The 26,401-nt window shown below is 42.6% G+C and overlaps 1 protein-coding gene across 2 annotated transcripts; it reads left to right on the top strand.

The window, feature by feature from the left end:
• The first annotated feature begins 162 nt into the window (after positions 1 to 162).
• Positions 163 to 24,462, top strand: LOC135705185 (uncharacterized). Of its 2 annotated transcripts, XM_065226772.1 has the most exons (8): positions 163 to 317; positions 396 to 1,214; positions 1,279 to 3,100; positions 12,479 to 12,592; positions 12,666 to 12,857; positions 21,699 to 22,411; positions 22,474 to 22,799; positions 22,859 to 24,462. In XM_065226772.1, the coding sequence occupies exons 2-8, from the start codon at positions 414 to 416 to the stop codon at positions 24,216 to 24,218; spliced, it is 5,328 nt and encodes a 1,775-aa protein (XP_065082844.1). In that variant the 5' UTR covers positions 163 to 317; positions 396 to 413; the 3' UTR covers positions 24,219 to 24,462. The 2 variants fall into 2 exon arrangements, with proteins under 2 accessions (XP_065082844.1, XP_065082845.1); XM_065226773.1 differs by lacking the exon at positions 12,479 to 12,592.
• The last annotated feature ends 1,939 nt before the right edge of the window (positions 24,463 to 26,401 follow it).

Below are 26,401 nucleotides of genomic sequence, written 5' to 3'. Positions count from 1 at the left end.
GTTCGACAAAATTCTTGGTTTGAGCTGCGAATGAAATGTCCAGAATGCTAGATGATGTCTGGCTAGTTTTAAAGGCTTTCAAGTCACTGGGAGGCCAACCATCAGATCAGGGGTGAAGTAGATCAAAACTCACTTGAACAGTCTATTATCTATAACCGTTCGTGCATGCGCGTGCATCGTGCGGATACCAAACGAACAAAAGAATCAACTTGACAATGGAAGGAAAATGTGTTTTGATGTAAATTTCCTTGGCAAACTCGTGGAAATCAGTCCATTTTGTTGAGTGCTGTGCTACTGATCGGCTAACACCAGCGGAGGTATTTTTACTCTGTATTTTTATGATAAAATTGGTGGATTTTCATTATTTATTTCCGTTTGGCGTTTTCCGACAACAGCCTGCCGAAAAATCCAAAATGTCCAACGTGTCAGTTCAAAAACAGGTGCCGACCGACGGCCCCCTTGAGAAATCGGCTCATAGTGTTGATAAGAAAGTCAGAAAAACAGATGGTAGATCCGCGCCAGCCTCGAGCAACGGTGACGACGACATAACGGAAGAGGAGGAAAATAAGTTGCTGGCGGACGATGATGACGATTTGGACGTCATCGATTGCTACACGGAGGATTTCGATAGCGACATGGAGAATGATTTTTGTAGAAGAGAGGCAACGAAGGAGAAGGTAAGGGAAAACAAAGCAAGTGTTGAAAACAGTAAACCATGTAGTGAGACGGAGAAAGAGTCGAAAGAAGTAGAGAAGAGGTCGGAGAAGATGCCTGAAGAAGCTGTAAACAGTAAGGAAAAGTGTTCAGAGAAAACATTGCTCGATCCCGATGATGATGTAATTGAAATAGATGATGACATTTCGGATACCTTCATGAAACCTTCAAATGGTGTGGTGGATGATGCAAAACCAGAAATATCGCTTGGTGTAAAGAACGAAATGGAGAAGGAACGAATTCTTAGAGAACCGCTGGTGAAGCAGATTATCATCCCGGAGATATGCGTTTCGGACGTAGAAGACGATAAGAATTCGATGGGAAGCCAGGAATCGCTGAGCTTGCAGATCGATCACTTTGTGGAAAAAGTATCCGAAATTATGGATGGGATCCAGGACAAACAAAAGGCCGGCAGCAGGAACGATTCATCGGCAGCTAAGATTAGTCCTGCATTGAACAGCAGTGGTGAGACGAGTGAAGTTGGCATCTACGGCTGTCATGTAAGTATACCAAGTACGGCTGGTAGTAAATGTTGGGAATTAACTTTAAATTTTCTCATTCCAGCAAGAAGATCCCGACGTTTTACGGCTCAAGTTAGATCTTTATCAGGAGATGGGTGAAATGGATTACGAGCAAGATGACAAAACAGATGAAGACGGCGATAAAAGTATAAGGGCGAGAGTGAAGCAAGAGTTCTCATCGCCGATAAAACAACGACCAGATTTTTCCCAACCGGAAGACATTTTTACAATTGAATTGACTTCAACCGATGAGGATACCGAGCCCGTTAGTCAGGTTAAAGTGGAGGTACCTAAACTCAAAAAGAAGAGGAACAAAAAAGGCAAAAAGAAAACATCCCCCCAGAGTCTTGATCTAACAATGGTATCGTCGGAGGACTCATTCCCTATCGTAGCTGAATCGACGGTTTCGGAACGGTCCATCGAATCACGCATCAGAAACGACTCCGAAGGATCCTTTGACGATGTTGGTGAACGGGTAAAGTCCTTACGTAACCGAAACGTAACGATCATACCTGAAATATTGGTCATCAACAGTGCTACCAGGAAGTCAAGGGCCAACATAAAGTTCATTGATAAGGAATCGAAGGAACCGGCCAAGAGAAAGAAAAAAATTGATCCTGCCATGCAAGGTTACAAACGACGTAAATCTGTGTGTCGGTCAGCATCCAAGTCCAGTGTACTGTCCGCTTCAACAGGGACATCTTCTATTCCGGATGAGGATATCATTGTAATTTCAGCAAATGATATCCTACTCACAGATCCCAATGCAATTGAAGGAAGAATACAGAATATTGAGAACGAATGCGATCACAACGAGAAACCGACGGAGGAGGCTACTGTTTGCCAGTCCGAGAGTGGGTCGAAGGAGGAGTTGATGAATTCGCTGGCTCTGAAAGAAGCTATTGTGAAAGAGCTGGAACATGAGGCGCCCTTGAGCGATAATGACCCAAAGAAGGAAGAACTAGAGGAAAACTCTTTTCCAATTCCGACAACGGATATTGCGCTGGAAGACATGCTGGATGCTTGGATCGAAAAAGAACCGACTGGTAATGATCCCGACGCAGTGTTCCACTCGATATCGCCGGAGGAGAAATTCCTAATGGATTCTTTGTTTGCTGATTGCGAGAAGCAGTCGCAGCAACTTCCCAGTCAGGAGCACCTGGAGTCCCTCAATACCATTATGGATGACGGGAAGCCGTTGGTGGAACGCTCTAATGAGGAACCGATCGCTCTCTGCTATACCATATGCGATGGGACTGTGCAACCGGAAGTCGTGCACATGCAAGTGGATGCTTCGAATACCCCCGCTGTTGCTGTAGAATCCGTTTGGGATGCCAGCAAAATCAAACCTCCACATATCAAGATTATTCAAAATTATCATAAGTACCCATTCCAGAACAAACTACCGAAAAAGCAACAGCAAGTCAACAGGAATGCCACCCAGCGTGGACGACGCGGACGCAAAAGAATTGTAGCAATGGGAGGATCAGACGAAGAATACCGCCCTTCAAACAGTCGCGTCAGAAAACGTCGTGTGAACAACAAGCCGCAGCAAGCAAAACTAAAATCCAAGCTGCCGAAGACGGATTTCAAGCCAACGGAAAAACTTCTCTCGAAGAAGGGTGATGCGAACCATGAAAAGCAGGTGGAAGCCCAGGAAAATTCGAAATTAGACGTTGAGACTACGTCGTCAGTGTGTATGCATATGCCTACTCTGGAGGAGGATTTGGCGTTGACTAGTTCGGATGATAATTCGGCGTCTATGGTGGGCGATAAGAATAGTGGTAGTTCCGAAGAGCAACTCGTCATGCCACCGTTGAAAAAAAGATCCTCCATGCGCTCAGGGAAGACTTCGAAGGATAAAGGTAAGTAACAATCAAGTAATAGGTAGACTAGTTATATGTAGGTATGTATCATTGGTCTAAAAATCGCTGTGAAAATGATCAGCAAAGATCATAATTTCAATCCGGGTAATCGGTTACTTTCATTTGACTTAGTCAGCATAACAAGCACTTAAAATCAGCCTCACATTAAGGTGTTTCCATGTTGAGTCCTGTTTCTTATCACACTTTACAATTTCAAGAGCACAAATCTCAAGATCTACGAAGTTTATAAAATCTGTAAATTACAGACATTGTTTGCAAGATTCTGTGACACTACCCCGAATGTCAATACCCCGAACGCCATAACCCCGAATGCCACTACCCCGAATGTCCTACTAACCCGAATGCCCTACTACACTGAATGGCCATTACCCCGAAATTAAGACAAATGGAAGAACAGCAAGGAATCAAAAGAAGGGTACATTTTTTAGAAGGAAATTTTGTTTTGGAATTTATACTGAATACAAATGATAATTTTTTATTGGAATTTAGAAGCACTTAATTTGCTAATGTAATTATTATGTCTAGGTTCATATAAGAGCATTTTTAAAATTGATTCATGTAAATCAGTGAAGCAAGAGTTCACTATGATTCGCGAACTTTTCCCTACGCATAGCGCATTATTGTGTGATTAACTGCGCACTACTTCCAACACTATGTTCAACATACAGAATAAAAGTAAAATGGTTTCTCGCTGATGGGTTATTCCAGTTTTCATCTATACCGATAATATTTCATATTAAGTATTAGATTATAATATGGGAGTACTACGAAAGGCCGAATCACGAAAGGCCGAAAACATAAAAAAGCCGAAAAAACTACAAGCTTTTTCGGCCTTTCCTTATATATTAAAAGAAGGGAATATTCCCTTCTTTATCATACATCCAAGGAATTAATTATTTTTTCTTTTATATATTCAAAGAAAGGAATATTCCTTTCTTTATCGTTTATCCAATAATTAATTATTTCCTTTTGTTATATTTTCAAAGAAGGGAATATTCCCTTCTTTATCATATATTTAAAGAATTAATTATATTCTCTTTTATATATTCAAAGAAGGGAATATTCTGTTCTTTATCGCATATCCAAAGAATTAATTATTTCCTTTTGTTATATTTTCAAAGAAGGGAATATTCCCTGCTACGTAGTTTATGAACAGACCCTAAGAAGTTTTTCTTTTCTTTTTATATACGCGAAAGAAGATTCCAGGAGTGACTATAATAAACAAAAATAGTCAATCTAATACCAGTGGCGTCGCGTAACCTCACTTTTTACCTGTTCAACAACTTTGAAATCGTTATTTAGGGTCATTTTTACCTTCAAATCAGTTTCAAAAGGCATAGGGTCTTCTAGTTTCACTGATTTGTATCCATTGAAACCAATATTGTTTTGTTTGTTTACGTTTTGAGAGTTGTTGAACAGGTAGATTGAGGTTAGGGCGACGCCACTGTCTAATACATGGCATACTTTTCTGGGGAATGGTTTTCTGGGGTATGGTTCATTCTGGGAAATGCTTTTCTGGGGAATGGTGCATTCTGGGGAATGAGATTCTGGGGAATGTTATAGAATCCTATCATTTGTATTCAGTATAAATTAGAAAAGGAAATTTCCTTTTCAAAAATTTACCCTTCTTTTGATCCCTTGCTGTTCTTCCATTTGTCTTAATTTCGGGGTAGTGGCCATTCGGGGTAGTGTACTATTCGGGGTAACGGCGTTCGGGGTAGTGTACCGTTCGGGGTTATGGCGTTCGGGGTTATGGCGTTCGGGGTAGTGACATTCGGGGTAGTGTCACAGAATCTGTTTGCAAACAACAATAAGTAGTAGTACTGAGTTAAATTTGAAAAAATATGGGGAATTGAATTATAACGACTAGACTTCAAAGGAATTTTGGAGTAGAATTCCAAGGTAGCTATGAGTAAAATCACAGACAAACAAAAGTAACGCTTTAAATAAGTTTTCCACAATTATATCGTCACGGAACTCACTAACGACATCTCGCGAGCTGTTCGCGGAAAAAGCTTGCTTGCCAAGTCTCAAACAATGTTGCATACAAGTTCGATAGAATGTATAGAAACGTCAAAGTGATCCGGTTCCAGCGGATTCGCGAAACTAATAATACTTAATTTGAACGAAGTAATGGTCATGACGAGAGGAGCAACACAATAGTTGGGTAAAGAAGAACAGCATTATAACACAGCATCGACTGGAAATGCTCTCGCAACGTGGGGCTTTAGGTAGTGATGAAAACGTCGCTAGAACTATTCCACAGCCGCAGTCAGTTTATGAGCAAAAAGAGGGACGCACATTTTTGCCTGTGGACTTGGAGACATACTTCAAGTCCCCGCGTACATCGTACGGGTTAGGCAAAAATGTGAAAAACGGTCGCATTAATGGCCCTTCGCTCATTTTCAACTTCTATTCAATTTTCATACTGCCGTACTCTAACGGAACTATCCACCTACCCTCTTCTAAAGATCATTCTCTAGCTAAAAAATCATCACACTAAAGCTTCATGTTAGCATTTCCAACCAACTCTGAATGAAATTGGGTTGTTAGCGGAATGCTTAAAAAAAAGGCAAAAAGGTTATCTTCCATTTAATTCCACTTAATTAATTTTGGTATCTATGACAGACACGGTATTTCGACTACAATGTGCAGTCTTCATCAGTGTCATTCCCACTAAAGAACTTATCAAAATCTTCTTAAGTACTTAAGGGGGTTAAGTACTCATCCCTAGGTAAAAAAAGTCAAGATCACAGGTATAAAAATGAAACTACAATGTGTTGAATCGGAACCTACCTAACTAATAAAAACCAAAGATTTAAGTAAACTAAAGGAGAAAAATCTAAATCAACTCTCTGTGATCTTGACTTTTTTTGCTCCCTTGCTGAATGACCTTTAAGCAAACATAGAGACTTTCATAGAGGCTGTTTGAATTTCTTCTATGAAACATTGCAGAACATAATAGAGATTTGAAATAATGTATTAACTCATATGGGGGTTTGATAGTGCCTTTTAAGTCAATTTGAGTTGTTTCTTTATATGTCATTCAGTCAGGGTAGCAACATTTCGTCAGGCGTATGCCGCGGATACACTTATATGACAAACGATGAGCATGAGTCTTATTTGTATAATAATGTATAGTTTTTGTATAGTGCTCACGTGAATGATGGAGCAGGGCGTCTAGCCTTATATAAAATTGATTACCTATGTCTCATTACTGCAGCATCCTTTTGATCAATACTGGGCCGATGTGTTTGAATGCATTGATGTTGATTAAATGACTGTACGTTTCTGTAGTATTATTCAACATTGGCTGGAATCAAGTGTTGTCAAGATCGCGCCCTGTTTCCTCAGCCTGGATTACTTCTCAGCTTCGTCAACAGCAAATATTCGAGTATACCATTCAACATGCTACTCGATAGGAAAGAGTCAACTTTTCCTATAGTGATGCATGTGAGACACTTTGCTTCTATCTTCGATAAAAATATGACAAGTGACTTTGAAGCTGCATCTGCTGCCTCTAATACGCCTACTGACTTAGTGGAACTGAGCACATTCGAAGTAACTCGGGATATGGCACTTTCAGCAGCAAGGAGACAGTGGTGTTCTGCCGTTGCTCAGCTATCTTAGCAGAACCTTCAGCAGCCATATTGAGTGCATCCTTTGAGCAAGGAAAATTCCCAGCATTGTGGAAGCAGTCGTATATGTTTCCTGTTTTTAAAGCTGGCAATAAACGCGATATCAAGCACTATCGAGGTATCACCAGTCTTTCGGCAGCGTCCAAACTGGTTGAGACTATTTTGAGCGCATAATACAAATTATTTGTCTTGAATTGAATCGCTCGGAAAACTACATTTCAACTGACCAGCATGAATTTATTCCTGGTAGATCGGTAGCTATTAACCTTTTGGCTTTCACTAGTAGGTATATGCATCACCACGATGGAGGATAAGGCACAAGTCGACGTCATATATACTGATCCAAAAGCCGCATTCTACAAGCGTTATGAAAGCTTTCCCGACTAGGAGCGTCTGAGCAGCTTAGATCATGGTTACATTCGTACTTGACCGGACGAATTCTTCGAGTGCGACTAGGATCTTGTGTCTCTTCTACGTTTAGCAGCACCTCTGGTGTACCTCAGGAAAATAACCTGGGTCCACTTTTGTTTACGATGTAGCAGCATTGTTGGGAGTAAAATGCAAGCTCATTTATGCAGATGACCTTACACTATACGTCATAGTTCACTCGATCGAGGATTGTCATCGTCTTCAAGCTCTGCTAGATTTGTTTGTGGATTGGTGCCGTCGCAATAAGCTCATCATCAGCATTCCAAAGTGTGCTGTAATGACATTCCACCGCTCTAAGAACCCGGTCATATACGACTACCACATTGGTAACGTTTCGCTTCGCATAGTAGACCGTATGACTGATCTTGGTGTTCTTTTGGACCCGAAGATGAAATCCAATCTGCACTATTCGTCGATCATCTCTAAGGCAAATCGTCAACTGGGATTTATTTCGAAGATTGCACGAGAATTCAAAGACCCTCACTGCTTGAAGGCACTATATTGCTCTTAAGTTCGGCCCATACTTGAGAATGCATCTGTGATCTGGTCTCCACACGAGCTAGTGTGATTGTGTTCAGAAATGATTTTTCTTTTGTTTGTTTATTTGTTTATTTGTTTATTTGTTATGGTTGCATCAACAGACTAGAAATAGTCCCAATGATGTGTTGTAAAAAAAGTACAGATTATACAGACGACATACATATACTACAGTTACTACAGTTACAAACGAAAATAACTAGGAAAGCATTGTCAAGTTACTAAAAATTTATAAGTCTTAAATTTTACACTTAGCTGTTGGGCATCAAGCGCCTTCGGTCAGCAAAAAAGGCAGAGAATCTTCGGCGAAGCATATTCCGTGTCAAGTGGAAATCGAACATCGACGCTACTCGGTTGAACACTAGCTGCAAGCCGTAAATAGCGCTCCCTATGCTATAATTAGTTCGAAGAAGTGGAAGTCTCAGCATAAGACTGTTGCGTAGTGATCGAGGTTGAACATTAATGTTCACTTGTTGCAGAATTGCTTCGCAGTCGATTCTTCCTTGCAGAGTATCGGCGACGGTTAAGGCTCTGAAAATTTCTCTTCGGATACGTAAGGGCTCGATATTGATCAATTGACAGCGATTCTCGTAGCTTGGAAGACGAAGTGGGTATCTACAAGGCAGCTTACGGAGCGCGAAGCGAAGAAAACGTCGTTGAACAGATTCAATTCGCTCGGCCCCATTATTGTAGTTCGGGCTCCAGACAGCAGAGCAGTATTCCAACGTAGATCGTACGAGAGAGCAATAGAGCGATTTCAAGCAGTAAATGTCCGTGAAGTTCTTAGTAATCTTGAAGACAAAGCCAAGCGTTCTGGACGCTTTGTCGACGACATACGATATATGGTGTGAGTATGTCAGCTTTGAGTCTAGAAAAACGCCTAAGTCTTTCACGCAGTGCACCCGTTCGATAGTCGTGCCTAGTAGTTTGTAGTTGAAAATAATCGGTTGTTTCTTGCGTGAGAAAGTAATAACTGTACACTTAGCTGGGTTGACCACCAGTCGGTTTAGACTACACCAGTCAGCAAAGATGTCAATCTGATTTTGGAGAGAACGGCAGTCGGCGAGTGAGCGGAGCGGATGCGCAGAAAAACTTTCAGATAGTCTGCAAACGATAATCGTGGCTCTGTGATAACATGGTGAACGTCGTCGAAGTAGAGGAGAAATACCAATGGTCCCAGATGGCTGCCCTGAGGTATACCGGACTTTGCGCAGAAGCTTGCTGAGCGACAAGTACCCAAAGTTACTGTCAGTTAGAGAGAACTGTCAGTCCCTGATGCGGCTCCTGCGGGTTACCACCAGTCGCCTTCAATATAATAACCGAGACATTGCGCTTCGAATCCCCAGACTTAATGGTCGCAATGCTGGGACCGGTCTACAACCGGTGTATCAGAACAGTATCAGGGCTACTCCCATCCACTACGGAAAAAGCTGCTTGCATCGAAATCGGTGTACTTCCCCTTAGGCATCTGATGACCATCGCCACCTGTTCGAAAGCAGTTAGCTTTCTTGAACGCACCATCGGTAAGAATGAGGGAGTGTTCCTCCTCTCACGGAGGCGAACAAACTCCTTCGATATCTAACCAATAAAGGAGCTCTCTCCAGTTTATGGGGGTCACTGGGTAGGCGACAGAGGTTGGAACTCTCCTCAATTGAACATCGACTGGACAATGAAAAGGAACTTAAGAGCTGGAGAAAACTCTATTCATCTTCACAAAGCATACCTACAATTCATTTCTACCAGGCTTGCCAATAACCAACTCATATTCACCGACGGCTCTAAAGCACATGGTCACGTAGGAATTGGGGTAACCGGTCCCAATATAACCTACTTTCATCACCTACCTGATACCTGTTCCGTGTTCACAGCCAAAGCTGTCGCCATACTTTTAGCTGCCCCTGAAGCTTCATCGTGTCCTACAGCAATCCTCTCCGACTCAGCAAGTGTACTTTCGACGCTCGAATCTTACAAGAATCGGCACCGGTGGATCCAAGCAATACACAATGCGGCTTCGATTTAATCTTTTAATTTTGTCGAACCTCTTAACGGAATCCCATTATGAAGAGCTTTTGAGTGTGTTGATTATTCATTTAAAACATCGTCGCTAAAACATTACCGCCATATGTCGAGTACACTGTAATCGGTAGTACGCTGAATAGATGGCGGTAGTGTGTAAACGTCAAACGCAAGGGAATTGACTATGTGCGCCACAGGTGGCGGTACCGACATGAATGACCATAGTAAAAACAATAAAATTTCTGACCAAAGCACACTATTGAGATCTGGCTCCGTGTTCCCGGGAAATATTTAGCTAAGCCATGAACCCGCATGCAAAAGTTATGAATTGGTTCGTATCTGATCTACTATGGACAAATTATTTTTTAATCTAGATCAAAAATTCCTATGGTTTCGACTGGATCACTGTACATTTAATTCGGCCGTTTACGATTTTCGGGCATAAGTCAGAATTAAGCGTCATGTCGGTTTGTCGGTGGCGGTACTACCAACTACGATATTTTTAAATTTACCGTTAAATGCTTGTTCGATGAACAACTTGCGAGTGTTATGTCTGTTTGTCTGTGGTACTACACCAAATTCCAAGATCGATCGCACTAGAGAACAGTATAGAGCTGTCAGGCAGGTAGGATGCCGAAACTCATCAGAGATCTTAAAGATGAATCCGAGTTGCCTGTTAGCTTTGGCTACGATATCCGTGTAATGAAGCTTAAATGTCAAAGCAGAAACAAGTGTAATTCCTAGATCACGAACGTTGTCCAAACGCTGCAGAGGTTGGTTGCAATAGGTTTTAGCTTGCGATGGACAGTGATGATATTGCATTTTTGAACACTCAACGTGAGAAAATTCCTAGAGCAGCACTCTTCGAAACTATCGATCAGATGCTGCAACCGCAAGCAATCAGTGAAGCATCGCACAACGCCGTACGTCTTGACATCGTCTGCATAGAATGACCGGCAGCCAGTTAGAAGTATCAAACCTATTTCGTTAATGAATATCGAGAATAGCAGCGGTCCCAAATTGTTGCCTTGAGGAACGCCTGAGTTATTTGAAATATATTTGATTGATCAGAGCCAATTTCCACGCAAAGCTCTCGATTGGTAAGATATGATTTAAACCAACGAGTGAGCTTTGAAAGCGGAGAAGAAAGCTCTGTTGAGCATCTTTTGAGTGGCCGATGGAGTCGACGAGGTCAAATGTGACCGTGAAAATATCAAACCTTAACGATGCCGTTGAGTCTTTGAAGACACTCTTGAAATTCTCTGCTAGAAGGTTATATTTTTCTAAAGAAGTGTTGGCTCTTTTATCGCTTAGATGAATCTCAACCGTTAGTCCATCCTCTTTCCTTTTTGTCTTCACAAACGTCCAGAATAGCTTAGGATTACGCTAGAGATTGGTCTGCATACGTCTTGAGTGCTTCTTGCTAAAGAAAATAATCGCTTGATGAATAGATTACGGTATTTGCGAAGAGCCTTCGATCTCACACGCTTCAAGAGTTTTAATCGAGCAATAGACCATGCAGGTTTTAGAGCAGGTCTCCTCAGAGGCACACAGTCCGCTATTAATCGGCTCACAACTTCGTCGAAGTAGTTAACGGCTTCATCAACACAAGTCAAGCGACTGCCAATCTACCTGGGCCAGTGAGTGATTCAATGCAACGAAGTCAGTTCTACGAAAGTCCAGGCTTTGTACATCAACGATGTCTTCATAGAGAACAGGAGCTGATCGATTGATGAATGCTTCCAACGCTGGATGATCGGCGTCTAGATATATCAGACGTTCGGATGCCTCGGCGACACAGTGCGGTGGCTTATGTATATATTCTGTTTACCTTGCATACAATATCGTTTGCGACTTAGCGAGCAAGCTTGTTTTCCGCGAGAAGCCCGAGAGAAGTCGTTGTTGAGGTTCTATGTTTTGAGATACTATTCTTTCAAGAAAAACGTATTCAAAGATTTACGTCTGTTTGTCTGTGGTAAAATAATGTTAGCTCCTCGGAATGTCTTCACAGTAATGATGGTCTACCTGGGATCATGTTTTGCAATTTAAATGTCTTCAGGTTGAATAATTTCGGGATATTTTTGGCGTACAAAGTAGGTGCTACCATAGAGGTAACTTTAAGACCAGATGGTCCCGGTTATCTTTAAAACTTTCATAGCGAATCAAAACAAACATAGTGTAGGTAGTAGTAGAATTTCGACTAGAATATAGGCCAGTCAAGTAGTGAGCCAATTTAAAATCGTTAGTTAGTGCTACTGATAATCAAACCTCTGGTCCGGGTTCATTTAAGGTTTCCATTCATTGTCTTGATATCAATGCTGCCTTTGGGCTTGTGTTGTTTTCGGGTTATTGATCTATTCGGGTGAGTGGAATTAGAGCTTATTATATCAGATAAATGTTGTATAATTGCGTAGACCATGATTTAGCTAATGGGAAACGCTTTTCTATAGCGGCCTTTGATACATAGGTACATATTAAATAATTACAGTGAACTCTCTACAACTCGATATTAGAGGGACCATCGACTTATAGAATAAAAATCCCATACAAAATCGCTATCACAGTAGTCATGAAATGAATTTTTACTATGGTTCTATAACTCGATATCTAGTTAGTGGACATCGAGTTGTGGAGAGTTGACTGTAGATTATTATCCTCAGTCAGCATATTACACGAAACTAATACTAACCACCAATAACATCAAATTTTATATTATGTCTTACCATATATTTTGGAGGTCCCATGAAGGTGAGAAGCACTGGTAATGGTTTGAAGCTTGTTCTGTCAGCGGTGCGCAAGCGAGGCCGACCCAAGGTGATCAAACCCGGCTACTCTACTAACCAACATTCAAGTGTGTTTCGATGTTTCTAAACCCATTGTTTTCGATGAATTAAATATCGGTTTTCTTCTTTTCATATCAATAGCACCAACTAACAAAGGCCACACGGAACCGTCTGAGACTTGTTCGTCTAAACGAAGAGGACGTCAGATGGGTCGCAAATCGGAAAAGTCCGATTCCTACTGCCCAACTTCTGAACGCAAGGAAAGTTCTAGGGCTTCTTTCAGTTCGCAGAAGCAGTCTACTTCGGAACAGTCGTTCTGCACGTTGAGAAATGGTAGGTTAATGTTTGTTTAATACCCTGGACAGATTATGGCTTATATCATGTAATATAGGCTGTCTTGCAATGAGCACTCATACATAGGATTTCCAGTGACAACTAGATGTATGAGTGCTCATTGCAAGACAGCCTATATTACATGATATAAGCCATAGTCTGTCCAGGGTATAATGCTATATGTTTAATATACGATTGTGCATTATTACCCGGAACGTACCGTTCCCCGGCACACCATTTCCCTGGAAAGTAAATATTCTACAGAGTAGGCCTACACTTTTTACACGCCGCCGCTGATGATTTTGAGTCGGCGCACCGCCGTGATCAATGTTGACACGCCGCCGTTATAATTTTAAATACGTCGACGATGTAATGGCTTTAAAATGTTTTTAAAGCTTAGAAGAATCATTCATCGCAAACTGCACCAAATTGGAAAATAACAATAATTTTCGTTGGTGTAAAAAGCGCCGATTTTTCTGAGGCATACTAATCTCTGGTCACGTCTTCCTTCGCAAGGGAAGTAAAGCCGTTGGTCCCGGCCCATGTGTGTTTGAAATGGTGCGATATCCTACGCAGGTGTGGAAGTTGCCTTCCTGCACATTCGGTTGGCAAACGATGTCCGTCGGTGATTGGCACTAGATTGCGGAACAGAGACCGACCTTAAATAAAGGAATGAATTATCAGATACGTCCGGGAGGCAGTATGTTACAGCTGCCAAACCTTCTACATTTTGGTTGAATCCAACATGTTTTCGTTCTTGTATAAGATTTTAGTGGGGCCTCATAGCCTAGTCAGTAAAGGCACGGTATTACCAAGCCGGAGGCGGCGGGTTCGATTCCCGGTCCGGTCGAGGGAATCTTTCGGGTTGGAAATTTTCTCGACTTCCCTGGGCATAGAGTATCATTGTGCTTGCCACACAATATACAAATTCATGCGTTGGTATTGGCATCGAAAGCTCTCAATTAATAACTGTGGAAGTGCATTTAGAACACTAAGTTGAGAGCACGCAATAAGCTAATATGCGCTAAGCAATAAGCTTGAAATGCGAACACGAAGAAGAAGAAGAAGAAGATAAGATTTTAAGTTTTGGTTCAGAATTAATGGGAAAATTGACAGATTGCTTAGATATTCCATTTTCATGCTGGTTTAGAACGCGTGTTCAGAAAGTATCGCGCCAATGGATTGAAGTTTGCATGGAAAATTATTGGGAAATTATTGAGTTTCACTTGCATTGCACAAACTTTGGTTGTATACAATAGCTGCTATAGCTGCCAAAACGATGAAAAAAATTGATATGTGGTTGTCATGCCAATGATTAATAAGTCTGTTATTATTGTGATGAAATTGGTGCTGCCTTGCGCATTTTATCTGTCAATCGACCTTATTTTGTAATGTTTTCGCATTTTTATCTTTCTCCTATATGCTATAAAACTGATCGTAACAACTACAGTCTATTTGATCATGGTCATAGAAACAACATATTATTTTCTTTTCAAAATTTGAACCAGTAGAACCAAACTTAGAACGATATAAGTTATTTAAAAATTCTTCCGTAGTAATGCCCATACAAATTTGTAGAGTTTTTTTACATAGTTTTGTTTAATTTTATTTTATTATTTAACTTATTTAATTTAGTTTATTTAATTTTATTTTAAAAAGGATTGGAATTTAAATTTAGGAGCTCGGCTAGCTTGGCGGCTACCGCTTTTGCTTACTGAGTAGAAGATCATGGGTTTACTCCCAAGCTCATCGAGAACAAAACAATTACTATGGTCGCATCGCCTGCTTAAGCGAATCCTGATCAATCTCCTACCAAACTATCCAACTACGTAGCATCTATGGGGGCGTCGGAGAGTCGCTGGCTTCCCGTTAAGTAGATGTTACATCAACAATATCCTTCCTTTCCCCGTAACGGAGAAGATGGGCGTGGACGGCAATGGTAATTGTCATGATTTTCCTGTTCTGAACATTGATTGGAGAACTCTAGCTGGAGCTGGAATAAGGGCGTAACAGCCTTTTGTAAACAATGACTTCTCTTGTTGATTTCTCGGAATTCAAGGCAAGCCTACACAAACCAACATATCCATCGGGTAGGAGAAGTCTTCCTCTACTCGAAGGTGACGTCGTTTTGCCAGGGAGAGCCATGACTTCCGAGAAATTATCGAGAGAAGTCATTGTTTACAGAAGCTGTTACGACCTAATTCCAGCTCTATCTAGAACAATTCACTCCCAAATAGTTTTCCTTAAGCAATCAGAATAAGAACGTTAAAGTTGATACATGATAGTTGCCAGTGTGCAATCTACGAATTACTCCGTTACACACGCACGTAACGCAACGCATAGTAATTCCTATACAAATTTCTAACCATTTGCGAGCTAAACCTTCATCAATATTTACCTTTTTTTGCATAGGTTTATATGAATCAAATTGGAGAGTAACCTATAAAAAATAAAACACTTTTTTTCAAAATGAAACACCCCAGTGTTGAAGATGGGCGTGGCTTGCAGTTAACCCCCAAGATCTAGCCAAGATACACATTATGCCAGATATATTCCAGATTCACCCAGGCATGTAAAAAACATTGGATTTTAACATTAACATATCAAGCAAAGCAACACCTCCAATCACATAAGAATCCGAAGAAAATAACGACCCATGGCAGTTACATCGATAGCCCAGTACCACATTGGCCACAGCTGTCCACTTGTTTTTTTCCCTTTGGTTTGTTTTTTTCCGTCGATCTTGTTTTCCGTGCTGAGCACCAATGCTACCGACGTGCCAGGAAGGCAGCTCTCACACCTGGACCCTACCTATCGACTCATCAACTCATGAACCGGGGACCAACGGCTTTACTTCCCATCCGAAGGAAGGCGTGATCAGAGATGTTATGCCTCAGAACATCCCGGCGGCGCCGACTGGGATTGAACCCAGGCCTGCTGGAGTGAGAGGTAATCACGCTTACCACTACATCACCGGCGCCGTTCAGCTGTCCACGTTACAAATTCCCCCGGGAAATGGCCAGAGTCTCAAACCATCATTTTGTTTGTTCAATATCTCCAAAAAGATCGAGCATTCATCCAAAGAGTCATAGAAATAATTTCGATACTGTTTGGAAAGATACGATGGTGTTTTGGGTAGCTAATTTCAAATGGTGTTGTCTATAACATGTAACAAAAAATTAACACAATCATTTAATATTTAATTTATGTGACCTTTGTTTGAATTGGGTTCTTTAAAGGTATTGAGGTAAATGCATATTCGTAATCTGCATTAAAAATGGAACCCAAAACCAAAATTTAATCAATGTTGGTACACTGGAACTATTTTAAATGAGTATGATTACATTTGCAAAAATCACCTTATTAGCGCCAACAGTGAAGTTATTATTTTGCTTTAAATCTTGATTTAATAAATCGAGATGAAAGTGTACTTACCTTACCAATCAGGCTAAGGCCTTGTTGTCCTCTGCTGTCCGAAGAAGTTGTCTCCACTCGACTCGATCCATGGCCACAGTTCGCCAGCCTCGTAATCTGCGAAGGGTCCGCAGGTCACCTTCTACTTGGTCGATCCACCTTGCCCGCTGCGCGTCTCTACTTCTTGTTCCTGTTGGGTCGCTTTCTAGAACCATTTTTACTGGGTCGTCGTGCGGCATTCTTACGACGTGCCCAGCCCACCGTAGTCACCCAATTTTTGTAATGTGGACGATGGATGGTTCTCCCAGCAGCTGGTGCAATTCGTGGTTCATTCGCCTCCTCCACGTTCCGTCATCCATCTGGACTCCACCGTAGATGGTACGCAACACCTTCCGTTCGAAAACACCAAGGGCGCGTTGGTCCTCCCCGAGCATAGTCCAGGTCTCGTGGCCGTAGAGGACCACCGGTCTAATCAGCGTCTTGTAGACAGTCAACTTCGTGCGGTGGTGAATGCCATAATGCGTCTTTGAATTTCTCTGCTGGTATCATTTTCGGTGGTCACCAGTGAGCCCAAATACACGAACTCATCGACCACCTCGATTTCGTCACCGTCAATCTGAACTTGGGGTGGAAGGCTAACATTGTCTTCCCTAGAACCTCTTCCTTTCATGTATTTTGTCTTTGATGCGTTGATGACAAGTCCAATCCGTCTAGCTTCAGTCTTCAGTCTGATGTACGTTTCCGCCATCATCTCAAAGTTCCGTGCCATAATTTCAATGTCATCGGCGAAGCCAAGGAGCTGGATGGACTTCCTGAATATCGTGCCACTCGTGTCTATCCCAGCTCTTCTGATCACATCTTCTAACGCGATGTTGAACAGCAGACACGAAAGTCCATCACCTTGCCGTAACCCCCTTCGAGATTCAAAGGGACTCGAGAGTATCCCCGATACTCGAAAAACGCACATCACTCGATCTATCGTCGCCTTGACCAATCGCGTCATTTTGTCCGGAAATCCGTAGTCGTGCATAATCTGCCATAGCTGATCTCGATCGATTGTGTCGTATGCGGATTTGAAATCGATGAACAAATGATGTGTGGGCACGTTGTATTCGCGGCATTTCTGCAGAACCTGCCGAATCGCGAAAATTTGGTCCGTGGCACCCATGAATCCCGCCTGGTATTGCCCACGAACTCTCTTGCAAATGGTGAAAGACGGCGGCATAGAATTTGGGAGAGTACCTTGTAGGCGGCGCTCAGCAGTGTGATTGCGCGGTAGTTGCAGCAATCCAACTTGTCGCCCTTTTTGTAGATTGGGCATACGACACCTTCCATCAGCTCCTCCGGTAATATCTCCTCCTCCCAAATCCTGGCAATTATCCAGTGCAGCGCTCTAGCCAGTGCTTCACCATCGTATTTTAATAGCTCACTTGGTAGTTGATCTACACCAGTTGCTTTGTTGTTCTTCAGCCGACCGATCTCCTCCTCAACTTCTTGAAGATCAGGGGCCGGTAGCCTGTCGTCTTCTGCGCGTGCTCCAAGGTCTGTTGCCGTGCCACCTTCGTTTTCTGCTGCTTCGCCGTTGAGGTGCTCGTCATAGTACTGCTTCCACCTCTCAATCACCTCACACTCGTTCGTGAGAAGGTTGCCGTCCAAGTCCGTGCACATATCGGCTTGCGGCACGTAGCCTTTGCGCGAACCATTTAGCTTCTCATAGAACTTTCGTGTGTCGTTTACGCGGTACAGATTTTCCAACGTCTCGCGATCTCGGTCTTCCTGCTGACGCTTCTTTCTTCGGAAAACCGAGTTTTGTCTGTTCCGCGCTTGTCTGTATCGCTCCACTTTCAATCTCGTGCGGTGTTGCAGCATTCTCGCCCGTGCTGCATTCTTCTCCTCTACGAACAGTTTTCATTCGCCGTCAAACCAGTCATTTCTTCGGTCCGGGATTGCAGTACCTAATGCCGCTGCAGCAGTACTACCTATGGCTGAACGGATGTCCCTCCACCCATCTTCAAGAGAAGCTGCGGCAAGCTGCTCTTCCGTGGGTAGTGCAACTTCCAGCTGCTGCGCGTAGTCCTGGGCAACTCCGGCGTCCCGTAGTTGCTCAATGTTGGGTCGCGGCGTTCGACTTCGACGTGTGTTATGCACCGTCGAGATTTTTGAGCGCATGCATACCAAAGATGAATACTAAGATGAAACTGTCGGAAGAAAAACTTTCTATTTTAGTGTCCTTTTTCACGGTCCCTTTCATCCAATGAATACCCCCTGTACTCCAGGTTATTTTGTGGTTTTGCTGCCCCCTCGGAAGAGATGAAATATTGCGCTCATTTTTATCAAAACAATCACACCAAAATCAGAGATGTCCCTTTTTTAATTACTCGATTAACAACTAATAGCTTATTTTTGTTCGCTGTGCTGCCATTTTTCCACCAATGAGAGTGCAGCACATGTTTGAAACGATCGGTGATGATCCTCTGGAGATGTTAATGCTTATATCGGCATGATATAACCGATTACCAATATTTTACTTTTCGGTTCGTTAATCGATTATTCGATTATTTGAATGAAAATCGGCCATCACTAGATGAATGTGAAACGTCATTTCAAATATAAGGCCGTACATAAATAATGATACAATTTGAAAGGGACCTGGGCTAATCACAAATTACGTCCCCACTATAACTGAAATAAACACGAGTGTTCACCGGTTGTGCATACTGCAACTAGGTAGTGGTCCAAATCTATGTTCGCACTGCGGTACGTGCGGACGTAGATAATGTCGGAGAAGAATTTCCCGTCGATTAGAACGTGATCGATTTGGTTTTCTGTGTGTTGGTCAGGTGCTCTCCAGGTGGCTTTGTGGATATCCTTGCGGGGGAAAAAGGTACTTCGAACTACCATACCCCGAGATGCTGCAAAGTTCACGCATCGTTGGCCGTTGTCGTTCGATACGGCATGCAGGCTGTTTGGCCCGATTGCCGGTCTATACATTGCCTCCCGTCCTACCTGAGCGTTCATGTCGCCGATGACGATTTTGACGTCCCGTTGCGAACAGCCGTCGTACACCTGCTCCAGCTGCGCATAGAACGCTTCTTTCTCGTCGTCGGGTCTCCCTTCGTGTGGGCAGTGCACGTTGATGATACTGTAGTTGAAGAAACGGCCCTTAATCCTCAACTTGCACATCCTCGCGTTGATCGGCTGCCAACCAATCACGCGTTGGCGCATCTTACCCAGCACTACAAAGCCGGTTCCCAGCTCGTTGGTGGTGCCACAGCTCTGGTAGAAAGTAGCCGCTCTATGCCCGCTTTTCCATACCTTTTGTCCCGAGATTAAAGTGTGTGGGTTCGAAAAAAATATCACTCTGCTCAGAAAACAAAGCTCTTTCAAATGATATATATGGCTCCGCAAAGCTACAGCAAATGAGCCTGGAAAAATAAACGCATTATATATATAAAAAAAAAGATGATATATAAAACCGATATATTTTTTAAAATTAAAGAACCCAATTCAAGTAGAAAATGCGATATTTTTACGCCCACCAAAGTGATCCGCCGATACACGCCACCGCCGACTAAAATCAACGGCGTCACGCCGCGACGCCGCCGCCGATGAAATGACCCGCGCACAGGTCTAGTATTAGCACAAACGAAGTGACAGACGGAGCGGCTCGAAAACTTTGGTGACTAACCTGCTATTGCAATTTTTCAGTGTACCACATGGCAACACCATTACTACTGGACTGTACCACATGGCAACACTACTACTGGATTGAACTAGCATTTTCACCAATTGAACTAGAATGTTTTGGTTCTATCTCTTTCACTCTACTCAAAACTGGAATGCATAAAAAAATGACAAAATGATATACACTCTTTGCACACTGTCAAAGAATCATTGTACACTAAATCAACTTCGTGCAAAACCAAAACAAAAATACTATCCCATCTGGTGGATGATGGCACAAGCTTCTAAGAAAATTCTATTACAGCGAACCACCTTATTTTAATTGATTTCTTCGCCAGTAAGTCGTCTGTCACTTCGTTTGTGGTATTAGAGAGAAGCGGTTTCAAAACAAACTGCCATGTTGGTTGTGCTACACAGCAAAACAAAAAGTTTCAACATCGATCAACGGTAATCCATGCTGATGTATGAAATATTAATGTAATGGTATAAATCAGATGCAATATTTCATCGATTGATGTATTTTTTTTTCGCACTTTCTGTTTACATTGTACAATGTAATAGTGCACAAACGATGGATTGACCTGGTTGCTGCAACTTTTTTTGTGGTGTACATCACCCAGAATGTCACTTCCCCGAACACCCCGAATGAAATTCTGTCTTCTTTTGATTACTGTTCGTTCTTTTAACATTAGGGGTAATGACGTTCGGGTAATGTAGCACAATTGGTGGTGTTCGTGGTAAGTGGGACTGCCTCTCACTCCGAAGGGCCTGGAATCAATCCCAGTAGGCGCTGTCGGGATTTTCTGAGGCATACAATATTTGATCACGCCTTCCTTCGGAAGGGATGTAAAGCCGTTGGCCCCTGGTCCATGAGTTGATGGGTCGATGGGTAGGATCCAGGTGTGGGAGCTGTCGTTCATGGCAAGTCCGTCCCATAGCACAAATCAGCAAGTCGAAAAAACGCGTTTTAAGTTTGCGTCGCACAATTTGACAATCCGTTTTACTGTTTTTCCCTGTACAAAGTTGTTGAGCCTATCCAGTTTATGGAAATAAGGGTGATTAGCTACCATTTCCATTGAAAAAAAAACAATTTTGACAAAAACGCAAATGAGACCGGCTTGCGATGAGCGGCAGCTCAGTACGTAAAACAAGATCGACGGAAAAAAGTTGTAAAGAGTAAACTGTAATTAGGAAAATCAACAACTTTTCAAATGGTCAATTGGGGCTTTAATTTTGAAAAATATATAGGTTTCTATACATCATCTGAAAGCGCTTCGTTTTCTGAGCACAACGATATCCCATTTACTTCTATCTCGATTTTCAAATCAAGATTTAAAGCAAAATAATCACTTCACTGTTTGACACAAAACTAACAAATTGACAGCTTACTTCCATACAAAGTACCACCGAGGGGCACTAAGATGGTGATTTTTACTTATGTAATCACACTTATTTAAAATAGTTCCAGTGCTCCAAAATTGATGAAATTTTGGATTTCAGTTCCATTTGTGATGCAGATTACGAATATGGAATTACCTTAAACCCCTAAAGAACCCAATTAATTCTGGGTAGTGGTCATTCGGAGTAGCGGCGTTCAGGGTACTGGCGTTCGGGATAGTGACATTCGGGGTAATGTTATACTGTCGCTAACATAGTTGAATAGTTTTTACACCAAGAAAAAAAATTCCGGGAAACGGTTCTCCGAACACTAATATACAACATGCATTTGTTTACACTTGACAGAGGACAATAATACTACGAAGAGACCAGTGCAAAGGCGAAAGCGTAGACTTCTGACCAGCAGTAGCAGTGAGGAAGCAGAAACCACTTCTATCAGTAACAGCGCTATAACTGAAACAGAGCCCGAGCTACAGTTGAGTGCGTCTTCCATTTCGTCGGAGACGGACCAAGTTACTGCACAAGATTATGCTGCGGAAGGGGGAAAAGATCTAAACGACGGTCAACAGGTTGCTGATACAATGAACAATCTACAGATTGTAATTTCACCGCTTACGGAAGAGAAGATACGTTTGATCAACACTCCGCTGAAAAAGCCCAAGACATTCACCAAGGCCAGCCAAACGGAGATATGTGGCATGACTTGGTCCATCGACTTGGATCAGATCGACTTTCACTCGGAATACTTTAATAAATTCCGCACCCTGTTAAACCACGGTGCAAAACGTACACCAATGCGTGAGGCCAATAACGAAAGGGTGCCAACAGGTGTACCAGTAGGATGCGAGCGTAGCTTCAGCGACGTCGACATTCCGAGCCGATCAGCGCTACATCACATAATGAATTCCCAATCTCCACCCGTAGAACAGCCTATAAAACCAACTGCAAACGGAAACAATAGAACTTATACAGACATGTTATTGTTTCATCGTGAAGTAAGCGAACTCGAACATAATACATCCAGCAAGTCGGAGGATCCACCAACCCGTCAAAGATTGGTATTGTTTTTAACAACAGTTGACGTAAATTTGAAAGAATGCTTAAATTTTAAACATTTCAGGAGCAGGTAGTCAATACCGTACGGTCAACTTTCCGAATACCAAAGCTGGCCAAAAAACCATCTACGTCACCACAAGTGGTGACATCGTCTACCCCGCATGTAGTCGATCCCAATTGCAGAGATGACGAACCTGCCTTGAGTCCAGTTCCATCGACATCCCGTTCCGAACACAATAGGCCTGCACCTAGCGCTGGTACCGTGCAACGGCTTATCATCAACGACTACGTCGACGATCATGTCAAGCACTCTAATGATCGGCAAGAACTAAAACCGCATATTATCATGCAGGAACGATTTGTGCCACCGGTCAGTCGAAACGTGAATCCGTAAGTATTTCATGCAGTTTTTTTTTAAAATAATACCTGAATCCTATGCCTCCCTATAGAGATTTGAATCCTTTGGCTGTATCGATAGCTGACAATAGAGCACAAGCCGGTGGGCAGGCAGTATCGAATCAGGTTTCTCAACCGGGACCGTCTTTGGCGGTGGAAAAGAAAAGCAGTATTCCGAATCGTTCTGAATTGTTCAACGTTAAACGGACAATTCGAAACGACATTGCGCAGCCTCAGGCACTGCCTATGTTGCATGGCCTTCAGCAGCCCGTTTCGCAACCCTACGTTCCGGAAGCGTGTAAGTACAATCCACCGCAGCAGCCCACTTTACTTAGCTTTCCGATGCTTGGAGGCTTCCAACCGTCCTTCGCTGGGGGAAACACTAACTCTTTCAACCGTGGGTTGTTGTCTGGTTATTCAGGAATGAATATTCCGTCAATGTTCAGTGGTGGAATGCTGGGAATGCAGGGAATGCAGCATCCTGAAAGCAATGTTAACAACTTGATAGCCATGTTGTGGGAGCAATGCTGCCAGCAACAAATGAATCAAGCCGCTATGCCACCTTCGGTGGCATCAATGGTGCCTAACCAAAACGCTCCCAGCCAGCAGCCAGGTCTGGGGCAATTGTTCCCTCAGATGAGTGTGCCCTCTGCAGGCCCGCAGTTCGAGCCGCAACGTACTAACGAGCAGTTGGAAGTCATAAGCTTCACCTTCGGGTGTATCGATTTCCTGACTAACAAATGCATCAGAACCCACTGTCGATACTCGCACGTAGTTCCGAAAGAGGAGGATGTTTTCCAGAAGCTTTTCATCCAGAACCGAGACTCCATTATGGCAGCCTACAAGTTTGTCGCCATTCGGGACGATCTTTTCAACAAATACTTCCCGGTGTTTGCAACAGTGATGGGTCGAAACAACATGCGACACCAACTGGTCAGCACGATCACGGATTGTGAACAACCGAAGCGTCCCATCCAGTACTACAAGTACATTGTGGAAGGCCTGAAAATGAGTGGCACCAGTCCGGTTCAGGCGGTCCAGATCGTTTTGGATAAGCATACCAAGAAAAATTTCCATCAAATCAATGTTCTAGTAGACCTGATTCTGGACACAGGCGACGGCATTCCGACGTTTCTTCGTACATTGGAGGAATTTTCTAATGTGAAAGATTACCGATTCGAGATCGTATACATCAATCGGTTGCTGGAATTCTGCAATAAAGTCGAGCTATCGTCGAATGAACTTGCTGTATTCATTTCGAAGCTTGTACTGAATGTTCCTGCTGGAGAGGAGCATCTGGTGAGCGCCGGAGCATTGATCGAGTTTACTGGGAAGGTGAGACTTGACCCGGAGTTGGCGATGAACGTGGAGTACATCGTTAGGAAGTATGGCAAAATTGAAATGACCCCATAGTTGTTAGGTGTAAAGCTTCTCAAGAGACTCAGGTGTATTATTTCTTTTCTATGTTTTTTGCTATGCTGTATCTGCTTGGATACATCAAAACGAAGTATTGATTGTTTTTTGTCATTTCTTAAAAGCATTATGATAATTTGTAAGACTGAAGCAAACATGTTGAGCATAACGATGTTATGATTTTTTTATTTATCAAGGTGGTAAGCGAGCTGTACCATGTAACGTTCTGACCGTAATTAATAAATGATCAACCTATACTCATTGTTTAATTTTCTTCCCCGTAGCTAACTAGAACTTAAGACCTGCCCTTAACTACATTTGTTAAGAACTTTCAAAGCTATTGAAAACAGGCATAACATTCGAATGATGTTCATCGATCACGCATTTAACGATCAATTCAAATTTTTCTTAGTTGGTAGTACTGCCGCCTGTGGCGTGCTTAGTCAATTCCCTTGCGTTTAACGTTTACGCACTACCACCATCTGCCAAGCGTACTGCCCGTCCTAGTGTGCTCTAGTGCGAAAAATATTAAATGTGTTATGTCTGTTTGTCTGTGATATTACCATATAGCACGGCAACAGAGGAATTTCTTCGCGAACCCGAGCGTCTGTTATACAATCTTACGCCTGCTCTCAAGTGTTATTAATTGAGAGCCGTCTAGGGGTAAGAGGGGCATAGTGAGCAGGTGGGACATAGTGAGCATTCCGCACTTAGTCTCTGGATCTCTAGCTGCATGAAACAAATCAACTGGTAGTAGGTCCAATATCATTATGATGTTGATCCTACCACCGATCAATTTGTTCCAAATGGCTGGAAGTCCAAGCTGGTGCACGGAATGCTCACTATGCCCCACCTGTTCACTATGTCCCTCTTACCCTAATGCCAAACGATGCATGAATTTTTATATTGTGTGGCAAGCATAATCATGCTCTCAAGCCCAGTAAAAGTCTAGAAAATGTCCAACTCTAAAGCCGAATCCGCCACATCCGGCTTTGTAATACCGTACCTTAAGGTGAAAGTAACCTAGTAAGTAAATGAAAAATTAAAAAAAAATGAGACATCACTTCAGATTGGAAAAAGCTCTCGTCGTTTTGTGCGAAATAATAGAAGGAAAACATCGACCAGTGAAAACCATTTTTGAAATTTTGATTAACTCACTACGTCACTTTCACCTTAATTCCAGAACAACATGTGAAAAGGGCATACAAGCTTTTTGTAAACAACCCTTTGTATGCCCTTTTCTCACCAACCGAGGGTCGCCCCCGCAAACCAGCAATATCATCGGGAAGGGGAAAGTGTCCCCTACCCGCTGATGTTAAAGGTTTGCGTTGGTGTCATATGGGTGGCGAGAAAAGGGCATAAGAAGGTTTGTTTACAAAAAGCTTGTATGCCCTTTTCACATGTTGTTCTGGAATTGACGCTTTTTTCGGAAGGAAAGTAAAGCAGTTGGTCCCCGGTCCAAGAATTGATGGGTCGATAGGTAGGGTCCAGGTGTGGGAGCTGCCTTCCTGGCGTCAGTAGCATTGGTACTCAGTACAGAAAACACAAAGGAAAAAAACCCATCAACGACTGAATGAGAAACGCATATCCCTGGAAGCTACACCTAAGATGGCAGCACCATCACGCCGAATAGGGTGACCTATGTTTATTTGTTGTATTTGCATCAACAGACTAGAAGTATTCCGAATGATGTGTTGTAAAAAAGTACAGATTATACAGACTACATATAGGGAAAATGGCTCTAATGTTGGCCTATGGATCTAAAATTGGGCCCATCGCTAAAAATCTGCTATTTATCAAATTTTATCTAGATGAACGCGTCATTGGGACGGTACTAATTGATATTTTTGGTCGCTATTGAAAATTTAGTCGATTGCTGAATTTATGTATGGGCCCAAATTAGGGGCATTTAGGCCGACATTACATCCATTTCCCCTATTCGGTTGTTTCTTGCGTGAGGAAGTAATAACTGTACACTTAGCTGGGTTAACCACCAGTCGGTTTAGACTACGCCAGTCAGCAAAGATGTCAATCTGATTTTGGAGAGAACGGCAGTCGGCGAGTGAGCGGAGCGGATGCGCAGAAAAACTTTCAGATAGTCTGCAAACGATAATCGTGGCCCTGGTGAATGACATGGTGAACGTCGTCGAAGTAAAGGAGACATACCAATGGTCCCAGATGGC

The sequence above is a fragment of the Ochlerotatus camptorhynchus genome, unplaced genomic scaffold (assembly GCF_037179485.1).
Source record: "Ochlerotatus camptorhynchus isolate MF236.1 unplaced genomic scaffold, CSIRO-AGI_Acam_v1.1 ptg000261l, whole genome shotgun sequence".
Taxonomy (NCBI): Eukaryota; Metazoa; Arthropoda; class Insecta; order Diptera; family Culicidae; genus Ochlerotatus; species Ochlerotatus camptorhynchus.
The sequence above is the reverse complement of the archived record's forward strand: the minus strand, read 5'-3'. Positions and strand labels throughout refer to the sequence as shown.

Excerpts from the sequence above, each read along its gene's own strand:
- LOC135705185 (XM_065226772.1), top strand. The coding sequence starts at position 414 with ATGTCCAACGTGTCAGTTCAAAAACAGGTGCCGACCGACGGCCCCCTT. Across the intron at positions 1,215-1,278 it reads TTGGCATCTACGGCTGTCAT|CAAGAAGATCCCGACGTTTT; the intron begins GTAAGTATACCA and ends TTCTCATTCCAG. Across the intron at positions 12,858-21,698 it reads GTTCTGCACGTTGAGAAATG|AGGACAATAATACTACGAAG; the intron begins GTAGGTTAATGT and ends TACACTTGACAG.